Source organism: Stenella coeruleoalba (assembly GCF_951394435.1).
Source record: "Stenella coeruleoalba genome assembly, chromosome: 11".
Taxonomy (NCBI): Eukaryota; Metazoa; Chordata; class Mammalia; order Artiodactyla; family Delphinidae; genus Stenella; species Stenella coeruleoalba.
In genome coordinates this window covers 62,059,019-62,076,698 of record NC_137157.1, presented here as the reverse complement: position 1 = coordinate 62,076,698, position 17,680 = coordinate 62,059,019, and the positions used below count along the sequence as shown (strand labels likewise).

General features: G+C 36.3%; 1 protein-coding gene across 1 annotated transcript in view; it reads left to right on the top strand.

The window, feature by feature from the left end:
• Positions 1 to 14,647, top strand: part of TMPRSS12 (transmembrane serine protease 12) — a 37,391-nt gene extending 22,744 nt beyond the window's left edge. The window contains exons 4-5 of the mRNA XM_079937499.1: positions 10,118 to 10,260; positions 14,152 to 14,647. Coding sequence (XP_079793625.1) covers positions 10,118 to 10,260; positions 14,152 to 14,403 — 395 coding nt within the window. The 3' untranslated portion in view covers positions 14,404 to 14,647. The remainder of the gene's footprint in view (positions 1 to 10,117; positions 10,261 to 14,151) is intronic.
• Positions 14,648 to 17,680: the final 3,033 nt, after the last annotated feature.

Here is a 17,680-nt window from a genome sequence, read left to right as displayed (position 1 = left end):
GCAGGGGACATGGGTTTGATCCCTGGTCGGGGAACTAAGATCCCACATGCTGCAAGGCATGGCCAAAAGAAGTTAAAAAAAAAAAATCAGAATTAAAAAACTGAGCAGAGACATCAACAATCATGCAATGTGGGGGAGACAGATTACACAATTTAGGTCCAGGCAAGTTATTTTAAAAATTACAACAATATTGTTGAAAAGGGAATCAAAACCCAGAGTTGTTGCAATACATTAATCTAAAATGTCCAGTTTAACAAAAATATTGTAAGACATCATAAAAAACAAACAAAAAAAACCCCACTGACATATACTCAGGGGAAAATAGTAGTCAATAGAAACTGACTCTGAATAGGTTTAGATGTTGCATACAGCAGACGAAGATTTCAAAGAAGCTCTTTAAATATGTTCAACAAGTTAAAAGAAATTATTGTTCAAGGAATTAAAGAAAAATGTGATGACAATGACTTACCAAATGGGGAATGTCTGTGGAGAAATAGACAATTTTAAAAAGAACCAAATGGAAATTCTAGAGATTTGAGATGGCACAAGAAAGAATCTGTGAACTTAAACTACAGCAATAGAAATAATCTCATCTGGAGAAAATATTTTTGAAAAAAAACAGACACTCAGAGACCTGTGGCGCAACACCAAATGTACCAACATACATATAATGAGATTTCTGGAAAGGGAGGAAAGGAAAAATGGGGAAGAAAAAATATTTGAAGAAAATATGGCCCCAAACTGCCTAAATTTCATGAAAAAACCCCTTAATTTATAAAAGAAGCTCAATAAACCCCAATTAAGATTAAAAAAAGAGATCCACACCTAGACTCATTGTAGTCAATAAAAGATGTGCAAGACCTGTATACTGAAAGCTACAAAACATTACATACAGAAATCAAAGAAGACCTAATAAATGGAAAGACATACCACATCCATGGATTCGAAGACTCAATATTGTTAATATGGCAATTATCCCCAGATTGACCTATATATTCAATGCACTCTCTATCAAAATCCCAGCAAGGTTTTTCATACAATTTGACAAGCTGATCCTAAAATGTATATGGAAAGGCAAAGAACCTAGAATAGCCAAAAATTTTTGAAGAACAACAAAGCTGAAAGAGTTACTCTACCTAATTTCAAAATATACTAAAAACTATAGCCATCAAGACTGTATGGTATTGGTTTGTTTTCTGGTAGCATCTTTAGAATGTTCTATATATAGTATCATGCCACCTGCAGACAATGACAGTTTTACTTCTTCCTTTCCAATTTGGATTCCTTTTATTTTTTCTTTAATTGCTGTGGCTAGGATTTCCAAAACTATGGTGAATAAAAGTGGCAAGAGTGGGCATCCTTGTCTTGTTCTTGATCTTAGAGGGAATGCTTTTAGCATTTCACCATTGAGTATGATGTTAGTTGTGGGTTTGTCATATATGGTCTTTATTATATTGAGGTATGTTTCCTCTATGACCACTTTCTGGAGAGTCCTTATTGTAAATTGATGTTGAATTTTATCAAAAGCTTTTTCTGCATCTATTGAGATGATCATATTGTTTTTATTCTTTAGTTTGTTACTGTGGTGTATCACATTGATTGATTTGTGGATACTGAAAAATCCTTGCATTCCTGGGATAAATCCCACTTGGTCATGGTGTATAACCCTCTTAATGTATTGTTGGATTCTGTTTGCTAGTATTTTGTTGAGGATTTTTGTATCTATGTTCATCAGTGATACTGGCCTGTAATTTTCTTTTTTTGTGATATCTTCATCTGGTTTTGGTATTAGGGTGATGGAGCCTCACAGAGTGAGTTTGGAAGTGTTCCTTCCTCTGCAAGTTTCTGGAATAGTTTCAGAAGGACAGATGTTAACTCTTCTTTAAATGTTTGGTAGCATTCACCTGTGAAGCCATCTGGTCCTGTACTTTGGTTTGTTGGGAGTTTTAAAATTACTGATTCAATTTCAGTACGGTAATTCAGATTTTCTATTTCTTTTTGGTTCAGTCTTGGGAGATTGTACCTTTCTAAGAATTTGTCCATTTCTTCTACGTTGTCCATTTTATTGGTGTATAGTTGCTTGTAGTAGTCTCTTATGATCCTTTGTATTTCTGCTGTGCTGGTTGTTTAAAAATAGCACAGAGATCAATGGAACACAATACAGAGTCCAAAACAAAACCCAACTTATATTTATGACCAACTGATTTATTTACACAAAATTTCTAGAAAAGGCAAACCTACACAGACAGAAATCATAACCATCATTTCCTGAGTGTGGGGCTGGAGGTGAGAACTGACTGCAAATGGGCACGGGAGGAGGACTCTTTGGAGTGAAGGAAGTATCCTAAAATTAGATGTGGGGCTTGTATAAATTTACAAAAATCTTTGAACTGCGTGCTTACACTGTGAGAATTTTATGCTATGTAAATTAAACATCAATAAAGTTTTTTAAAAAATGAGAAAAAAACTTTTTCAAACCACACATTTGGAAAATTCAACATATACTGCTAAATAACTCCTATATCAAAGAAGAAATCATAATCATCTAAAATCCTTATAACTGAATAGTAATGTATATACCACATAGCAAAACTTCAGTGCTGCAAGTAAGGTACTACATAAAGGGACACTTAAAGCTTTAGGGACTTCCCTCGTGGTCCAGTGGTAAAGAATCCGCCTTCCAATGCAGGGGACACGGGTTCGATACCTGGTTGGGGAACTAAGAGCCCACATGCCGCAGGGCAACTAAGCCCACGCGCCACAACTACCGAGCCAGTACACCTCAACTAGAGAGCCCACGTGCTGCAAATACAGAGCCCACGTGCTCTGGAGCCCACCTGCCACAGCTAGAGAGAGAAAACACGCACACCACAACTAGAGAGAAGCCTGTGCGCCACAACGGAAAATCCCACATGCCTCAACAAAGATCCCGCATGCCACAACTAAGACCTGATGCAGCCAAAAATAATAAATAAATAAAATAAAAATAATAAAGCTTTAAAACTTTTAGGTTCAGCCATACGGAAGAGCAAATATTTGACCTAGAATATTCAGCCTAATAAAGAAGAAAGGCTGAATGTTATACATTAATTGTCCACCTTTATAAAGGTTAAAAGAATATTACATGACCCATAGAAAGCAGAAGAAAAGAAATAAAGCACAACAATTAATGAAAATAAAATAAAATCAGAAAAAAAGAGGACCAACAAGGCCAAAATCTAGATCTTTGAAAAAACCACAAACCCCTGGTAAGATTGATGAGAAAAGGAGAGAAGGCACAAATATAAATAATATTTTGAATTAAAAAATAATACTTTAGGGACTTCCCTGGTGGTCCAGTGGGTAAGAATCCACACTCCCAATGCAGGGGGCCTGGGTTTGATCCCTGGTCAGACAACTAGATCCCGCATGCCACAACTAAGAGTCCACATGCCACAACTAATAAGTTCACATGCTGCAACTAAAAGATTCCACACGCCGCAAGGAAGATCCCACACGCCACAACTAAGACCTGGCACAGCCTAAATAAATAAATAAATAATTTTTTAAAATAATACTTTAAACAATGTTATGCTCTCAATTTTAATACTTAAACAAAATGGATAAATTCCTAGAAAATTCTAACTAACCCAAACTGACTAACTAAATAAGAATAGTCCTTTAAACAGTAAAAGAACTTAATCCGTAATTAAATTTTTTTCAAAAATAAAACACCAGAACTCAGAACAAGTGAGTCAACCATAATTACCAGCAGTTATTTAAGTATTATATAAATATCTTCATAAAGAATCCAAAAAAAGAGAACATACCCCGACTCAGTGTATGAGGATAATAATCATCTTGATGCCCAAATTAAGTAAGTATAGTACAAGAAATGCCAGTATCATAAATGTGGACATTCCAAATTATTAGCACACCAAATCTATCAAGAATAGTATAAACAAAAAATTTAATTAATTAATTTTAAAAAAGAATAGTATAAACAGAATTCCACATAACCAAGGTGAGTTTAACTAAGGCAGGGGTCCCCTACCCCTGGGCCACAGGCTGGTGCCGGTCCGTGGCCTGTTAGGAACCGGGCTGCACAGCAGGAGGTGAGCGGCGGGTAAGCGAGCCAAGCTTCATCTGTATTTACAGCCGCTCCGCATCACTCACATTACTACCTGAGCTCCGCCTCCTGTCAGATCAGCGGTGGCATTAGATTCTCATAGGAGTGCAAACCCTACCGTGAACTGCGCATGCTGAGGGATCTAGGCTGCGTGCTCCTTATGAGAATCTAACGTTTGATGATCTGAGGTGGAGCTGAGGCGGTGATGCTAGCGCTGGGGAGCGGCTGCAAATACAGATTAGCAGAGAGGTTTGACTGCACAGAGACCATAATAAATCAATTGCTTGCAGACTCATATCAAAACCCTATCATAATTGGCAAGTGAAAACAAGCGTAGGGCTCCCACTGATTCTGCATTATTGTCAGTTGTATAATTATTTCATTATATATTACAATGTGATAATAATAGAAATAAAGTGCACAATAAATGTAATGCACTTGAATCATCCCGAAACCATTCCCCCCACGGCTTCCGGTCCATGGAAAAACTGTCTTCCACAAAACCGGTGGTCCCTGGTGCCAAAAAGTTTGGGGACCACTGATCTAAGGAATTCAGGGTGGTTTAATATTAGAAGTTTCTTAATGTAATTCACCATATTAACTGATTAAAGGATTAAAAAATACCCCATGATTATCTCAGTAGTGCTGAAGAAACACTGTTAAAAACTCTTAAGTCTGGACATAGAAGGAAACTTTCTTAACCTGATAAAGGTTATCTACCTCTACAGCAAACATCATTACTACAGAAAAACATTTCCTTTAAAATCAGCAGTGATTTCCCCCACTATCACCACTTTTATTCCATATTTAGTAGAGCTTCTACCAGGTACAGAAACACGAGAAAAAGATGCAGAAGACATATGACTTAGAAAGGTAATAACAAAACATTCATTATTTGCAGATGATGTCATTATATTAAAAAAGAATTTATAATCCACTGGAATTAAGAGAGTCTAGTAAAGTGGCCAGATATAAAAGCAATATACCAAAATCTATTTCATTTCTATACACTATCAGTAGTTAGAAAATGTAATTTTAAAAGTAACAGATGTCACACCCACAAGGATGACTTATCAAAAAGTTAGACAAAAAAAAAAAAAAAGTTAGACAAGTGTTGATGAGGTTGTGAAGAAATTAGAACTCTCATACATTGCTAGTAAGAATATAAAATGGTGCAGCTGCCTTGGAATACATTTTGGCAGTTTTTCAAAAATTTAAACATATAAATTACCTTATGACTCAGCAATTCCACTCCTAGGTAGATACCCAAGAGAAATGAAAACATATGTCCACACAAAAACCTGTATTTGAATGTTCACAGTAGCATTATTCATAATAGCAAAAAAAAGAATACTATCTAAATGTCCATCAACTGATAAATGGGTAAACGAAATGTGATATATTCATACAATGAAATATCATCCAGCCATAAAAAGGAATGAAGTACTGATACCTGCTACAATCTTATGCTAAGTGAAATAAGCCAGACACAAAAGCCCACATATTGTGTAATTTCATTTATATGATGCCATGTCCAGAATAGGCAAATCATAGAGACAGAAAGCAAAGCAATGGTTAGAAATAAACTATAAACAATGAAATTAAACTATAAATCAATAACAGAAAGATAGCTGGAAAATTTAAAAATACATGGAGATTAAACTGGATAATAGTATTGGACCAGTGTTAAATTTCCTGATCTTGATAAATGTACTGTTGTTATATAAAAGAATGTCCTTGTTCTTAAGCAGTACACACTGAAGTATTTAAGGGTATAGGGGCACAATGTCAGCCATTCACTCTTAAATGATTCAGAAAAATTTATACACATACACATAAAAATGATAGTGCAGTGTGACAAAAAGTAAACAATTGGTGAATCTGAATAAAGGGTATTTGACAATTCTTGGTAACAAAAGATAATGGAAGTCAACAAATACAATAATACCAAAATGATTAGGTAGCTAAAAACAAATCTAACAAAAGATTGCAGGCCTTTTATAGAAAAAAATCCTGAAACGTTTAAAAAAGACATTAAAGAATATCTAAGTAAACGAAATGGTATAGTTTATGCCACAATAGGAGGACTCAGTTATCAGAAAGATGTCAATCTATATTCCCTAACACCATATACAAAAAATAAACTCAAAATGGATTCGAGACCTAAATGTAAGACTGGACACTATAAAACTCTTAGAGGAAAACATGGGAAGAACACTCTGACATAAATCACAGCAAGATCTTTTTTGATCCACCTCCCAGAGTAATGGAAATAAAAACAAAAATAAACAAATGGGACCTAATAAAACTTCAAAGCTTTTGCACAGCAAAGGAAACCATAAACAAGACGAAAAGACAACCCTCAGAATGGGAGAAAATACTGCAAATGAATCAACGGACAAAGGATTAATCTCCAAAATATATAAACAGCTCATGCAGCTCAATATTAAAGGAACAAACAACCAAATCCAAAAATGGGCAGAAGACCTAAATAGACATTTCTCCAAAGAAGACATACAGATGGCCAAGAAGCACATGAAAAGATGCTCAACATCACTAATTAGTAGAGAAATGCAAATCAAAACTACAATGAGGTATCACCTCACACCAGTTACAATGGGCATCAGCAGAAAATCTACAAACAACAAATGCTGGAGAGGATGTGGAGAAAAGGGAACCCTCTTGCACTGTTGGTGGGAATGTAAATTGATACAGCCACTATGAAGAACAATATGGAGGTTCCTTAAAAAACTAAAAATACAATTACTATATGACCTAGCAATCCCACTACTGGGTATATACCCAGAGAAAACTGTAATTCAGAAAGACACATGCACCCCAATGTTCACTGCAGCGCTGTTTACAATAGCCAGGTCATGGAAGCAACCTAAATGCCCATCAACAGACGAATGGATAAAGAAGTTGTGGAACATATATACAATGGAATATTACTCAGCCATAAAAAGGAACGAAATTGAGTCATTTGTTGAGACGTGGATGGATTTAGAGACTGTCATACAGAGTGAAGTAAGTCAGAAAGAGAAAAACAAACATCGTATATTAACGCATGTATGTGGAACCTAGAAAAATGGTACAGATGAACTGGTCTGCAGGGCAGAAGTTGAGACACAGATGTAGAGAACAAATGTATGGACACCAAGGGGGGAAAACCGCGGTGGGGTGGGGATGGTGGTGTGCTGAATTGGGCGATTGGGATTGACATGTATACACTGATGTGTATAAAATTGATGACTGATAAGAACCTGCAGTACAAACAAACAAACAAAAAAAAAAACCAACAAATACTAAAAAAAAAAAAGTTCCTCCAGAGATAAAACTATCAAGTTGGATGTGTCTTCCAGATTTTTCCTCTATAAAAATGATCATATATTATCATCATTTCCATAAACAGAATCACACAGACTGTTCTGAATTACTATTTCATGTGATATCAGGGACTTCCTTCCATGCAAGGGTGCGTTTCTACTGTTGTTGGCTTTTTTTAAAATAAATTTATTTATTTATTAAAAAAAAAAAAGAAAGATGTCAATTCTATCTGAAAAACTGAAAAGCACCAGGTTACGATAAACCCTAACATGAGTGTTAAGACAATGAAAAAGTTCATTCTAAAAGACCTAAGAATAGCCAAGACACTCCTATGGAAGAAAACAATGTTGGAGAAGTTGCCATCCAGAAATCAAGGTTTATTCTAAAGCTATGGTAATTGATCAGTGTTGTATTTGTGCAAGAATATTCTAAGTGACCAGTGGAACAAAATGGAAAACCCAGACATCTACTTCTGGGCTCTCTCTCCTATTCACTTTGAAAATCTCTGGTTATTTTGAATAGCCCTATACCAATACCACACTGGATTAGTATTGTTCATAAACTGGGTGGTAGATTTACACGTGTTCATTTCATTATTGTATTCTATAACTTATATGTTATATATATATTTTTTTATATACAGCTAGTACTACTTCAATTATTTTTTTAAAAAGTGCATTGGGCTTCCCTGGTGGTGCAGTGGTTGAGAGTCCGCCTGCCGATGCACGGGACGCGGGTTCGTGCCCCGGTCCAGGAAGATCCCACATGCCGCGGAGCGGCTGGGCCCGTGAGCCATGGCCGCTGGGCCTGCGCGTCCGGAGCCTGTGCTCCGCAACGCGAGAGGCCACAGCAGTGAGAGGCCCGTGTACCGCAAAATAAATAAATAAAGCGCAGAAAGGCTGGCCTCTAGGAGCCTTGATCCAGGAATCTGGATGCCATTAGACATATTTAATTTCTATTTCCTATTGCTATTCTCTCTGTATGTTGACTTTACTTTCTCAGGCTGCCTGTCCTCTTAAGTCTGGAACTATGGCTGCAGACTGATTTGAATTTATAGCTAAACAGTCATGTGACTAGGGTGAAACAGATTCTTCTCTGGAAGCTCCAGTTTAAAAATGCTGGATAAACATACTGCGTGAGAATATGCCATTCTTGAAAATATTGGTGTGTGGAAGAAAGTTTCATATTTACAGCCAACATTACAGCCATACTGGAAATAAGTGAAGAATATTATTAATAATCTTTGATTTAACATTTTTATTAAAACATTATAACAATAGTGCAGAATATTTGAAAAATAGATGGGGAAATATATAATCCCACTATCATTAAATAAGTTACAAATGATTTTATATGCTTCCTTTCGGTCTTCTCTACATAATTGTATATAGCTGTCATAATAGCCTGCATTCTATTTCATGTACTTATTTTTCACTTACGATATTAAAGGTATTTCTATATTGCTAAAATAAAATAAAATTAAAATGCTGGATAAGTATTCCAATTGGCTAGCTTTATACCAAATATAGTCACCTCTAGACCAATCAGCACAACCAGGAGAATGGAATTCTGTGAATGGAACAGTTGGGTCATTTACCCACTTGCAGCTAAGGGTAAAATGTCTATTACTTGAAAAGCTAGGGAAGAATGTGCGGCACACAAAATATTCAGCTACCACATGTGACACCTGTAACTCTGAGACAGGCTGATGAGAAGAGATGCTGCTGTTACAGTAGCTTTTCTATGGATAAACCTTAAAATGATCTGTCCTTTAATAGTACCTGAAGTGTTCTTATATTTTCCTATCTTTTCTGTAGCAAAGAACCACTTTATGTTCAGGAATTAGCAGGGAATTTAGGGGAGTGCATGAATTAAAAATCTGTTTTATTTTCATATTCAACATCCTTCAAGACTTTAGCATCATTAAAAATTTAATTAAAATTATTCACAGCTTACAACATAAGAAAGATAGACCTCAGCATTTACCTCTTTCACCCTTGACAATTTTTATATAGTTTTACTTTGTAAAAGCTATAAATACTGGTGGCGCAGTGGTTAAGAATCCACCTGCCAATGCAGGGGACATGGGTTCGAGCCCTGGTCCAGGAAGATCCCACATGCCGCGGAGCAACTAAGCCTGTTCGCCACAACTACTGAGCCTGCACTCTAGCGTCTGCGAACCACAACTACTGAGCCCGCGTGCCACAACTACTGAAGCCCACGCACCTAGGACCGTGATCTGCAACAAGAGAAGCCACCACAATGAGAAGCCTGCACACCACAATGAAGAGCATCTCCACTCGCTGCAACTAGAGACAGCCCGTGTGCAGGAACAAAGACCCAATGCAGCCCAAAATAAAATATAAATAAATAAATACCCTTTTTAAAAAAAAAAAAAAAAGCTATAGATCCTGCTGTGAGACCTCCAGGAAATACAAGACAGCAAAGGTAACAAAAGTAACCTGAGATTCCTACTATCTAGAGATAACTGTCATTAAGATTTGGTGAACTTTCTTTCACAGTCTTTCTAGGCATACATACATACATACATACATGGATACAATTTTACCTAATTGTTCAATCAGGCACTATGGAAAGAAAACTTGTTCATCAGGAATACTTTATATTGCTGTCAAAATGTCTGCTCTCCAAAATAATTTATTGGTATTTTTTTGTTAATAGGTAATATTACAAAAAAATTACATGAAGCAGAAGTGCATTATATTTCTCCAAGTTTTTGTAATTCTGACAAGAGTTACGGGGATATAATCCCTTACACTTCATTTTGTGCAGGTGATGAAGATGGAGTTGTTGATACTTGCAAGGTAAGACCAAATAATTTTCCTTAGAAATACTTTCTAAAGACAGAACGGAACTTGAACAAGTCCTTTGATCACTTTCTGGTGAAGTCTTAATTCTCAAGTCTAAATTGTTTTTCTCCTTTTTTAACTATTCCAACAATCCAAATCGTCTTGCTTGCCTGATTCCTTGGTTTCTACAATCATGGTCAACCTTAATCAAAATTTGCCTTGAATCTTTTTTTCCATTACCACTTTTATTGAGATACAATTTACATATATACAATTCACCCATTTAAAGTGTACAACCCAGTGGGGTTTTAGTATATTTATAGAATAGTGCAACCATCACCATAATCTAATTTTTAGATCACTTTTGTCACCCCCCCGCCCCTAAAAACTCTACTCATTAGCAGTCACTCCCCATTCTCCTCTCACCTACCCCTAGCCCTAGGCAACCACTAATATCTAGAGATTTGCCTATTCCGGAAATCTCATATGAATGGAATCATTCAATTTGTGGTCTTTTGTGACTGGCTTCTTTTACTTAGCATAATGTTTTCAAGGTTCATCTCTATTACAGCATGCATTGATATATTGCCAAATAATATACCATGGTGTGGATATGCCACATTTTATTCATCCATTCATTCGTTGATGGACATTTGAGCTATTTCTACTTTTTGGCTTTTATGAATAACGTGGCTATAAACATTTGTGTACATGTTTTTATGTGTAGGTTTTTTTGTTTTTGTTTTTTGCGGTACGCGGGCCTCTCACTGTTGTGGCCTCTCCTGTTGCGGAGCACAGGCTCCGGACGTGCAGGCTCAGCGGCCATGGCTCACGGGCCCAGCCGCTCCATGGCATGTGGGATCTTCCCCATCTGGGGCACAAACCCGTGTCCCCTGCATCGGCAGGCGGACTCTCAACCACTGCGCCACCAGGAAAGCCCATGTGTAGGTATGTTTTTATTTCTCTTGGAAATTTCACCTAGGGGTAGAACTGCTGAGTCAATGTTTAACATTTTGAAGTACTGCCAAACTGTATTCCCAAGTGGCTGCACCATTTTACATTTTTACCCAGCAATGTATGAGAGTTCTTTTTTTGTTTGTTTTTTTTGGAGTACAGTTGATTTACAATGCTGTGTTAGTTTCAGGTGTACAGCAAAGTGAATCAGTATACATATACATATATCCACTCTTTTTTTTTTTTAGATTATTTTCCCATATAGGCCATTACAGAGTATAGAGTTCACAGTGCTATACAGCAGGTTCTTATCAGTTACCTATTTTATATATAGTAGTGTGTATATGTCAATCCCAGTCTCCCAATTTATCTCTTCCCACCTTATCCCCTGGTAACCATAAGTTTGTTTTCTACATCTGTGACTCTACTTCTGTTTTGTAAATAAGTTAATTTGTGCCCTTTTTTTTTTAGATTCCACATATAAGCAATATCCTATGACATTTGTCTTTCTGTGTCTGACTTACTTCACTCAGCATGACAATCTCTAGGTCCATCCATGTTGCTGCAAATGGCATTATTTTGTTCTTTTTTATGGCTGAGTAATATTCCATTGTATGTATGTGCCACATCTTCTTTATCCATTCATCTGTCAATGGACACTTAGGTTGCTTCCATGTGCTGGCTATTGTAAATAGTGCATCAATGAACATTGGGGTGCATGTATCTTTTCAAATTATGGTTTTCTCTGGATATATGCCCAGGAGTGGGATTGGTGGGTCATAGGGTAGTTCTATTTTTAGTTTTTTAAGGAACCTCCATACTGTTCTGCATAGTGGCTGTACCAATTACATTCCCACCAACAGTGTAGGAGGGTTCCTTTTTCTCTACACCCTCTCCAGAATGTATTGTTTGTAGATTTTTTTGACGATGGCCATTCTGACCAGTGTGAGGTGATACCTCATTGTAGTTCTGATTTGCATTTCTCTAGTAATTAGTGATGTTGAGCATCTTTTCATGTGCTTTTTGGCCATCTCAACAATGTATGAGAGTTCTAATTTCTCCACATCCTTTACAGCATTTCTTACAATCTATCTTTTTTTAATTGAAATATAGTTGATTTACAATATTGTATTAGTTTCAGGTATACAGTAAATTGATTCAGTTATATATATATTTTTTCAGTTATATATATTTTCTATGTCTGTGAGTCGTGTTTCTGTTTTGTATATAGATTTATTTGTATTATTTTTTTAGATTCCACATATAAGTGATAACATATATATTTGTCTTTCTCTATCGAGTTACTTCACTTAGTATGATATTCTCTAGGTCCATCCATGTTGCTGCAAATGGCAATATTTCATTCTTTTTTATGGCTGAGTAATATTCCATAGTACATATATATACCACATCTTCTTAAACCAACCATCTCTTGAGGGACACTTGGGTTGTTTCCATGTCTTTTTTTTTTTTTTTTTTTGCGGTATGCGGGCCTCTCACTGTTGTGGCCTCTCCCGCTGCGGAGCACAGGCTCCAGACGCGCAGGCTCAGCAGCCATTGCTCACGGGCCCAGCCGCTCCGCGGCATGTGGGATCTTCCCAGACCGGGGCATGAACCCGTGTCCCCTGCATCGGCAGGCGGACTTTTAACCACTGCGCCACCAGGGAAGCCCTAATTTGTATTTACTTAATGACTAATGATGTTGAGCATCTTTGCATGTGCTTATTAGTCTTTTGTATATCGTCTTTGGAGAAAGGTCTATTCGGATCCTTTGCCCATTTTTATATTGAGTTATTTATCTTTTTATTATGGAGTCACAAACATTCTTTGCATATTCCAGATACAAGTCCTTTACCACATGTATGGTTAGCAAATATTTCCTCCCATTCTGTGGACTGTCTTTTCACTTTCCTGATGTTATCATTTGTAGCACAAAAGTCTTTGATTTTTTATGGAGTCCAATTTATCTATTTTTTGTTTTGTCCCTTGTGCTTTCTGAATCTTTCTTTATTCCTCTTTTCTTCACTGCTTCTAAGTCTACCAGCACATCACTCCCAAACAGTGTCCCATGCTCTGATCTTTTCCTACTCATTCTGATTTCTGCAATCCAGGGTCTATCTTTCCTGTGTCCTTTTCCTTAAAAATCGTGCTGAGTGAAAGAATCCAATCTACATACTTTCACTTATGAATTGTATTCCTAAGTGAAACATTCTTACCTTCAAAAATAATTATTCAATGCTTACCTTATGTAGAGAATTTGCAAACACCTTAGAAACACAGTCCTTATACTTTAGGCACTGAAACAGTTATCTCAGCGTCCTTACTGTTTTGAATGATTAACAGTCCTCAGTAAAGGTGTTTCAGTGCATTAACAGTCTTGTATAAACCATGATAGAGATTTGTTATTTGTAATACTATTAAGAGGACTAGCCATTGATTCCTGTTATCCTGCACCAGCCAATGTCAACACTTAGAAAGATGCCATCTCTTGCAAGATGCCAATTTACTCCTGTCCTCTAGTTAGCAAACGACACACACACACATCCCTAAATGAATCCTTTATATATCTTAGTTCTACCTTTCCCACACAGCATTAACAGAAGTATTCTAATAGACAATATTTGCAGTATTTTTCACACTTCCTAAATTACATTTCTCCTGAGTAACTGCACTAAAAAGTTCAAACAATTTGATTTATAGTATTCTGGTTCAAAACTATGCAGGTGCGAAGTTTATCCACCAGCTATATGGTGCCTCTAAACACCAGGCCAGACTGAATACCTCCTGTTTTAGTCAGAATATAAAACTGAAAATCTATGGTTCTTTGTAAGTTGGAGGTATTTTGAAAATATATATATAAATGTATGATTAATGTGATTAATTTATTTCAGCTTTACTGTTGTTTAAGGACTAGTGGAAGTAACTAATACTATTTTGGGACTTTTTTAATAGGGTGACAGTGGTGGACCATTAATGTGCTACTTACCAGAACATGAACGATATTTTGTAATGGGAATTACCAGTTACGGATATGGCTGTGGGCGAAAAAATTTTCCTGGTGTCTATAGTGGGCCATCCTTCTACCAAAAGTGGCTGACAGATCAATTCTACCAGGCAAGCAATGAAGGCATATTTAATATAAATATTCTGCTTGGACAGGTCCTTGTAGCCTTAGGTTCTGTTGTCTTACTAGCAGCTCCATAAAGAAATTCTGAAGAATCTTTATTTTGCCTCGTGTCCCTTTCCATGTTCTACATAATGAAAATCATTTATTCTTTTGACAAGTAATTGCCCATTTTAGAGTCCTCATGTGGACATTTTCTGGAATAAAAGGATTGTGACATATTAGATAAGTGATTATAAATTTGGCACTGAATCACATGCTTCCTCGATGTATCTTGTTGTACTTTATAATCATACTTTTTCATTTGGAATACCTTCCTAGAGTTTGTGTAAAATATTCAGTTAAATATATACTTTATGTATATAAATGTCAAAATAAAGAGTTAATAATTTTAAAAATGTTCTTTTGTTAAATTAATCAAACCTTATTTTTAAGTTAGATTTTATTTTATTCAAAAACATTTGTTTGTATGATATATATATTTTTGAATCATCATCTTGTTTCTGGTTCTCAAAGGATATTTGAAGAAGTAAGTATTTGCCTGTTTTTCAAATTCTAATTAAAACTATTTAATATTAATACTTCCTTTCCTGTGCCAAGAGAGAATTGTGGTGCAAACATCCCCAAATAATTTACTTTTTATTTAGAAATGTATACTGTGACTTTTTTTTGCAACGTTATAACCTATTTTCTGAACATTATTTTCTTGAAGCCCATGCGAAAGGTCTGTATTTCTTGGGCCCTGGAATTAACTGTGAGCAGAGGTGACAGAAGAGCATGCTGGGAAAGGAGGGATGCCAACCTGGGATTAACTTTATGATGACTAATCTTTAATATGGATTATATAAAACAAAAGAAAAAATTGACTGGTTTAGTATCTACTATTAATCAACTCACATCTCCCTTAAACTTTGGAGAACCCATGTAGTAAGGGAGAAATAATTATTTTCTCATCCTTTTTTACATTCAACCAGCTAAGATCATGTATTTTTGTTGTTGTTTTGTTTTGTTTTGCTTGGCTTTAACCTAATTTCAGGATTTAACTGAAAGCATTAGTTTTCCATCAATTAATTCCCTTGGGGATCATTACTGGTTTAACATTCAAGGGGTAGAAAACTGATTTTTTTTTTTTTTTTTTTTTTGCGGTACGCGGGCCTTTCACTGCTGTGGCCTCTCCCGTTGCGGAGCACTGGCTCCGGACACGCAGGCTCAGCGGCCATGGCTCACGGGCCCAGCCGCTCCGCGGCATGTGGGATCTTCCCGGACGGGGCAGGAACCTGTGTCCCCTGCATCGGCAGGCGGACCCTCAACAACTGCGCCACCAGGGAAGCCCTAGAAAACTGATTTTTATAGACTTATGAGCAACACTGAGGGGATACTGACTGTTCTTTCTTGAAGGAGACCCTAGTTTATCCACCAACAAGGTCTTATAAGGAATTAGTTGGTGATGCTTTCATAGCAATCAGTATAATACATTAGTCATTTCCTGTTTATTCTACCTGACTATCATTCAGATTCACTTGATAAGCCCTGGATATTAGTTGATATTAAGAAACTCTTCTAAAATGTATCGACAGCACTGGAGGAAAAACCCTTGCTTTTCACTTCAAAGGTATGTCCGTCCTACTTACTGCTTGGGTCTGCCTTTGTAATCAGGCAGGAGCTACTGTCTGTAACCTCTTACCTCTTCCCCCAGCTTAGTTCACTTATTTCAGCCAACCAGAATTCAGTTATGTAACATTTCTCTCCACCACAAGAGATAAGACTTTGGAATCTAAGGTAGACTTTGTTTCAAATTTCTTTCTGTTAACTTGGTCACTGTAAGAGTTTGGACAATTATTAATACCTCCTTGGCACCACTGTTGTGAATGATTAAATAAGTTGATTATATGAAATTCTTGATATATTGAAGGTGTTCAATAACTGGTTACTGTTTTTACTGTTATTATTATCCCATCCATGATTCATACGACCCTTTTCATTATATAGATCATTATGTATTAGATAAATACCCTATTTCTTTCATCTGAAAAACTTACTAGAACAAAGGACTCATTCTACTTATAAACTCAAATTTTAAATTATATTATTTTTTAACATAAAAGAAGCAGAGTCACAGAGAGAACTAGTGGTTACCAGTTGGCGGGGGCTGGTATTGCCCTATCCTTCCCAAACTCTGCCAAAAAACTGCAGAGGGAGGAACCCTCCCAAATTCATTCTACAAGGCCACCATCACCCTGATACCAAAAACCAGACAAAGATACCACAAAAAAAGTAAATTACAGACCAATATCACTGATGAACATAGATGCAAAAATCCTCAACAAATACTAGCAAATAGAATCAACAACACACTAAAAGGATCATACGCCCTGATCAAGTGGGATTTATCCCAGGAATGCAAGGATTCTTCAATATATGCAAATCAATGTGATACATGATTTTACCAAATTAAAGAATAAAAACCATATGTTCATCTCAATAGGTGCAGAAAAAGCTTTTGACAAAATTCAACACCCATTTATGATAAAAACTCTCCAGAAAATGGGCATAGAGGGAACCTACCTCAACATAATAGAGGCCATAGATGACAAGCCTACAGCAAGAATCATTCTCAATGGTGAAAAACTAAAAGCATTTCCACAAAGACCAGGAACAAAACAAGGATGTCCACTCTCGCCTCAATTATTCAACACAGTTTTGGAAGTCCTAGCCACAGCAATCAGAGAAGAAAAAGAAATAAAAGGAAACCAAATTGGAAAAGAAGTAAAACTGTCACTGTCTGCAGACGACATGATGCTATACACAGAAAATCCTAAAAATGCCACCAGAAAACTACTAGATCTAATCAATGAATTTGGTAAAGTTTCAGGATACAAAATTAATGCACAGAAATCTCTTGCATTCCTATAACAATGAAAGATCAGAAAGGGAAATTAAGGAAAAAATGTCATTTACTATTGCAACAAAAAGAATAAAATACATAGGAATAAACCTACCTAAGGAGGCAAAGGACCTGTACTCAGAAAACTATAAAACACTAATGAAATAAATCAAAGGTGACACAAACAGATGGAGAAATATACCATATTCTTGGATTGGAAGAACTGACATTGTGAAAATGACTAAACTACCCAAAGCAATCTACAGATTCAATGCAATCCCTATCAAATTACCACTGACATTCTTCACAGAATCAGAAGAAAAAATTTTACAATTTGTATGGAAACACAAAAGACCCCGAATAGCCAAAGCAATCTTGAGAAAGAAAAATGAAGCTGGAGGAATGAGGCTCCCCAACTTCAAACTATACTACAAAGCTACAGTAATCAAGACAATATGGTACTGGCACAAAAA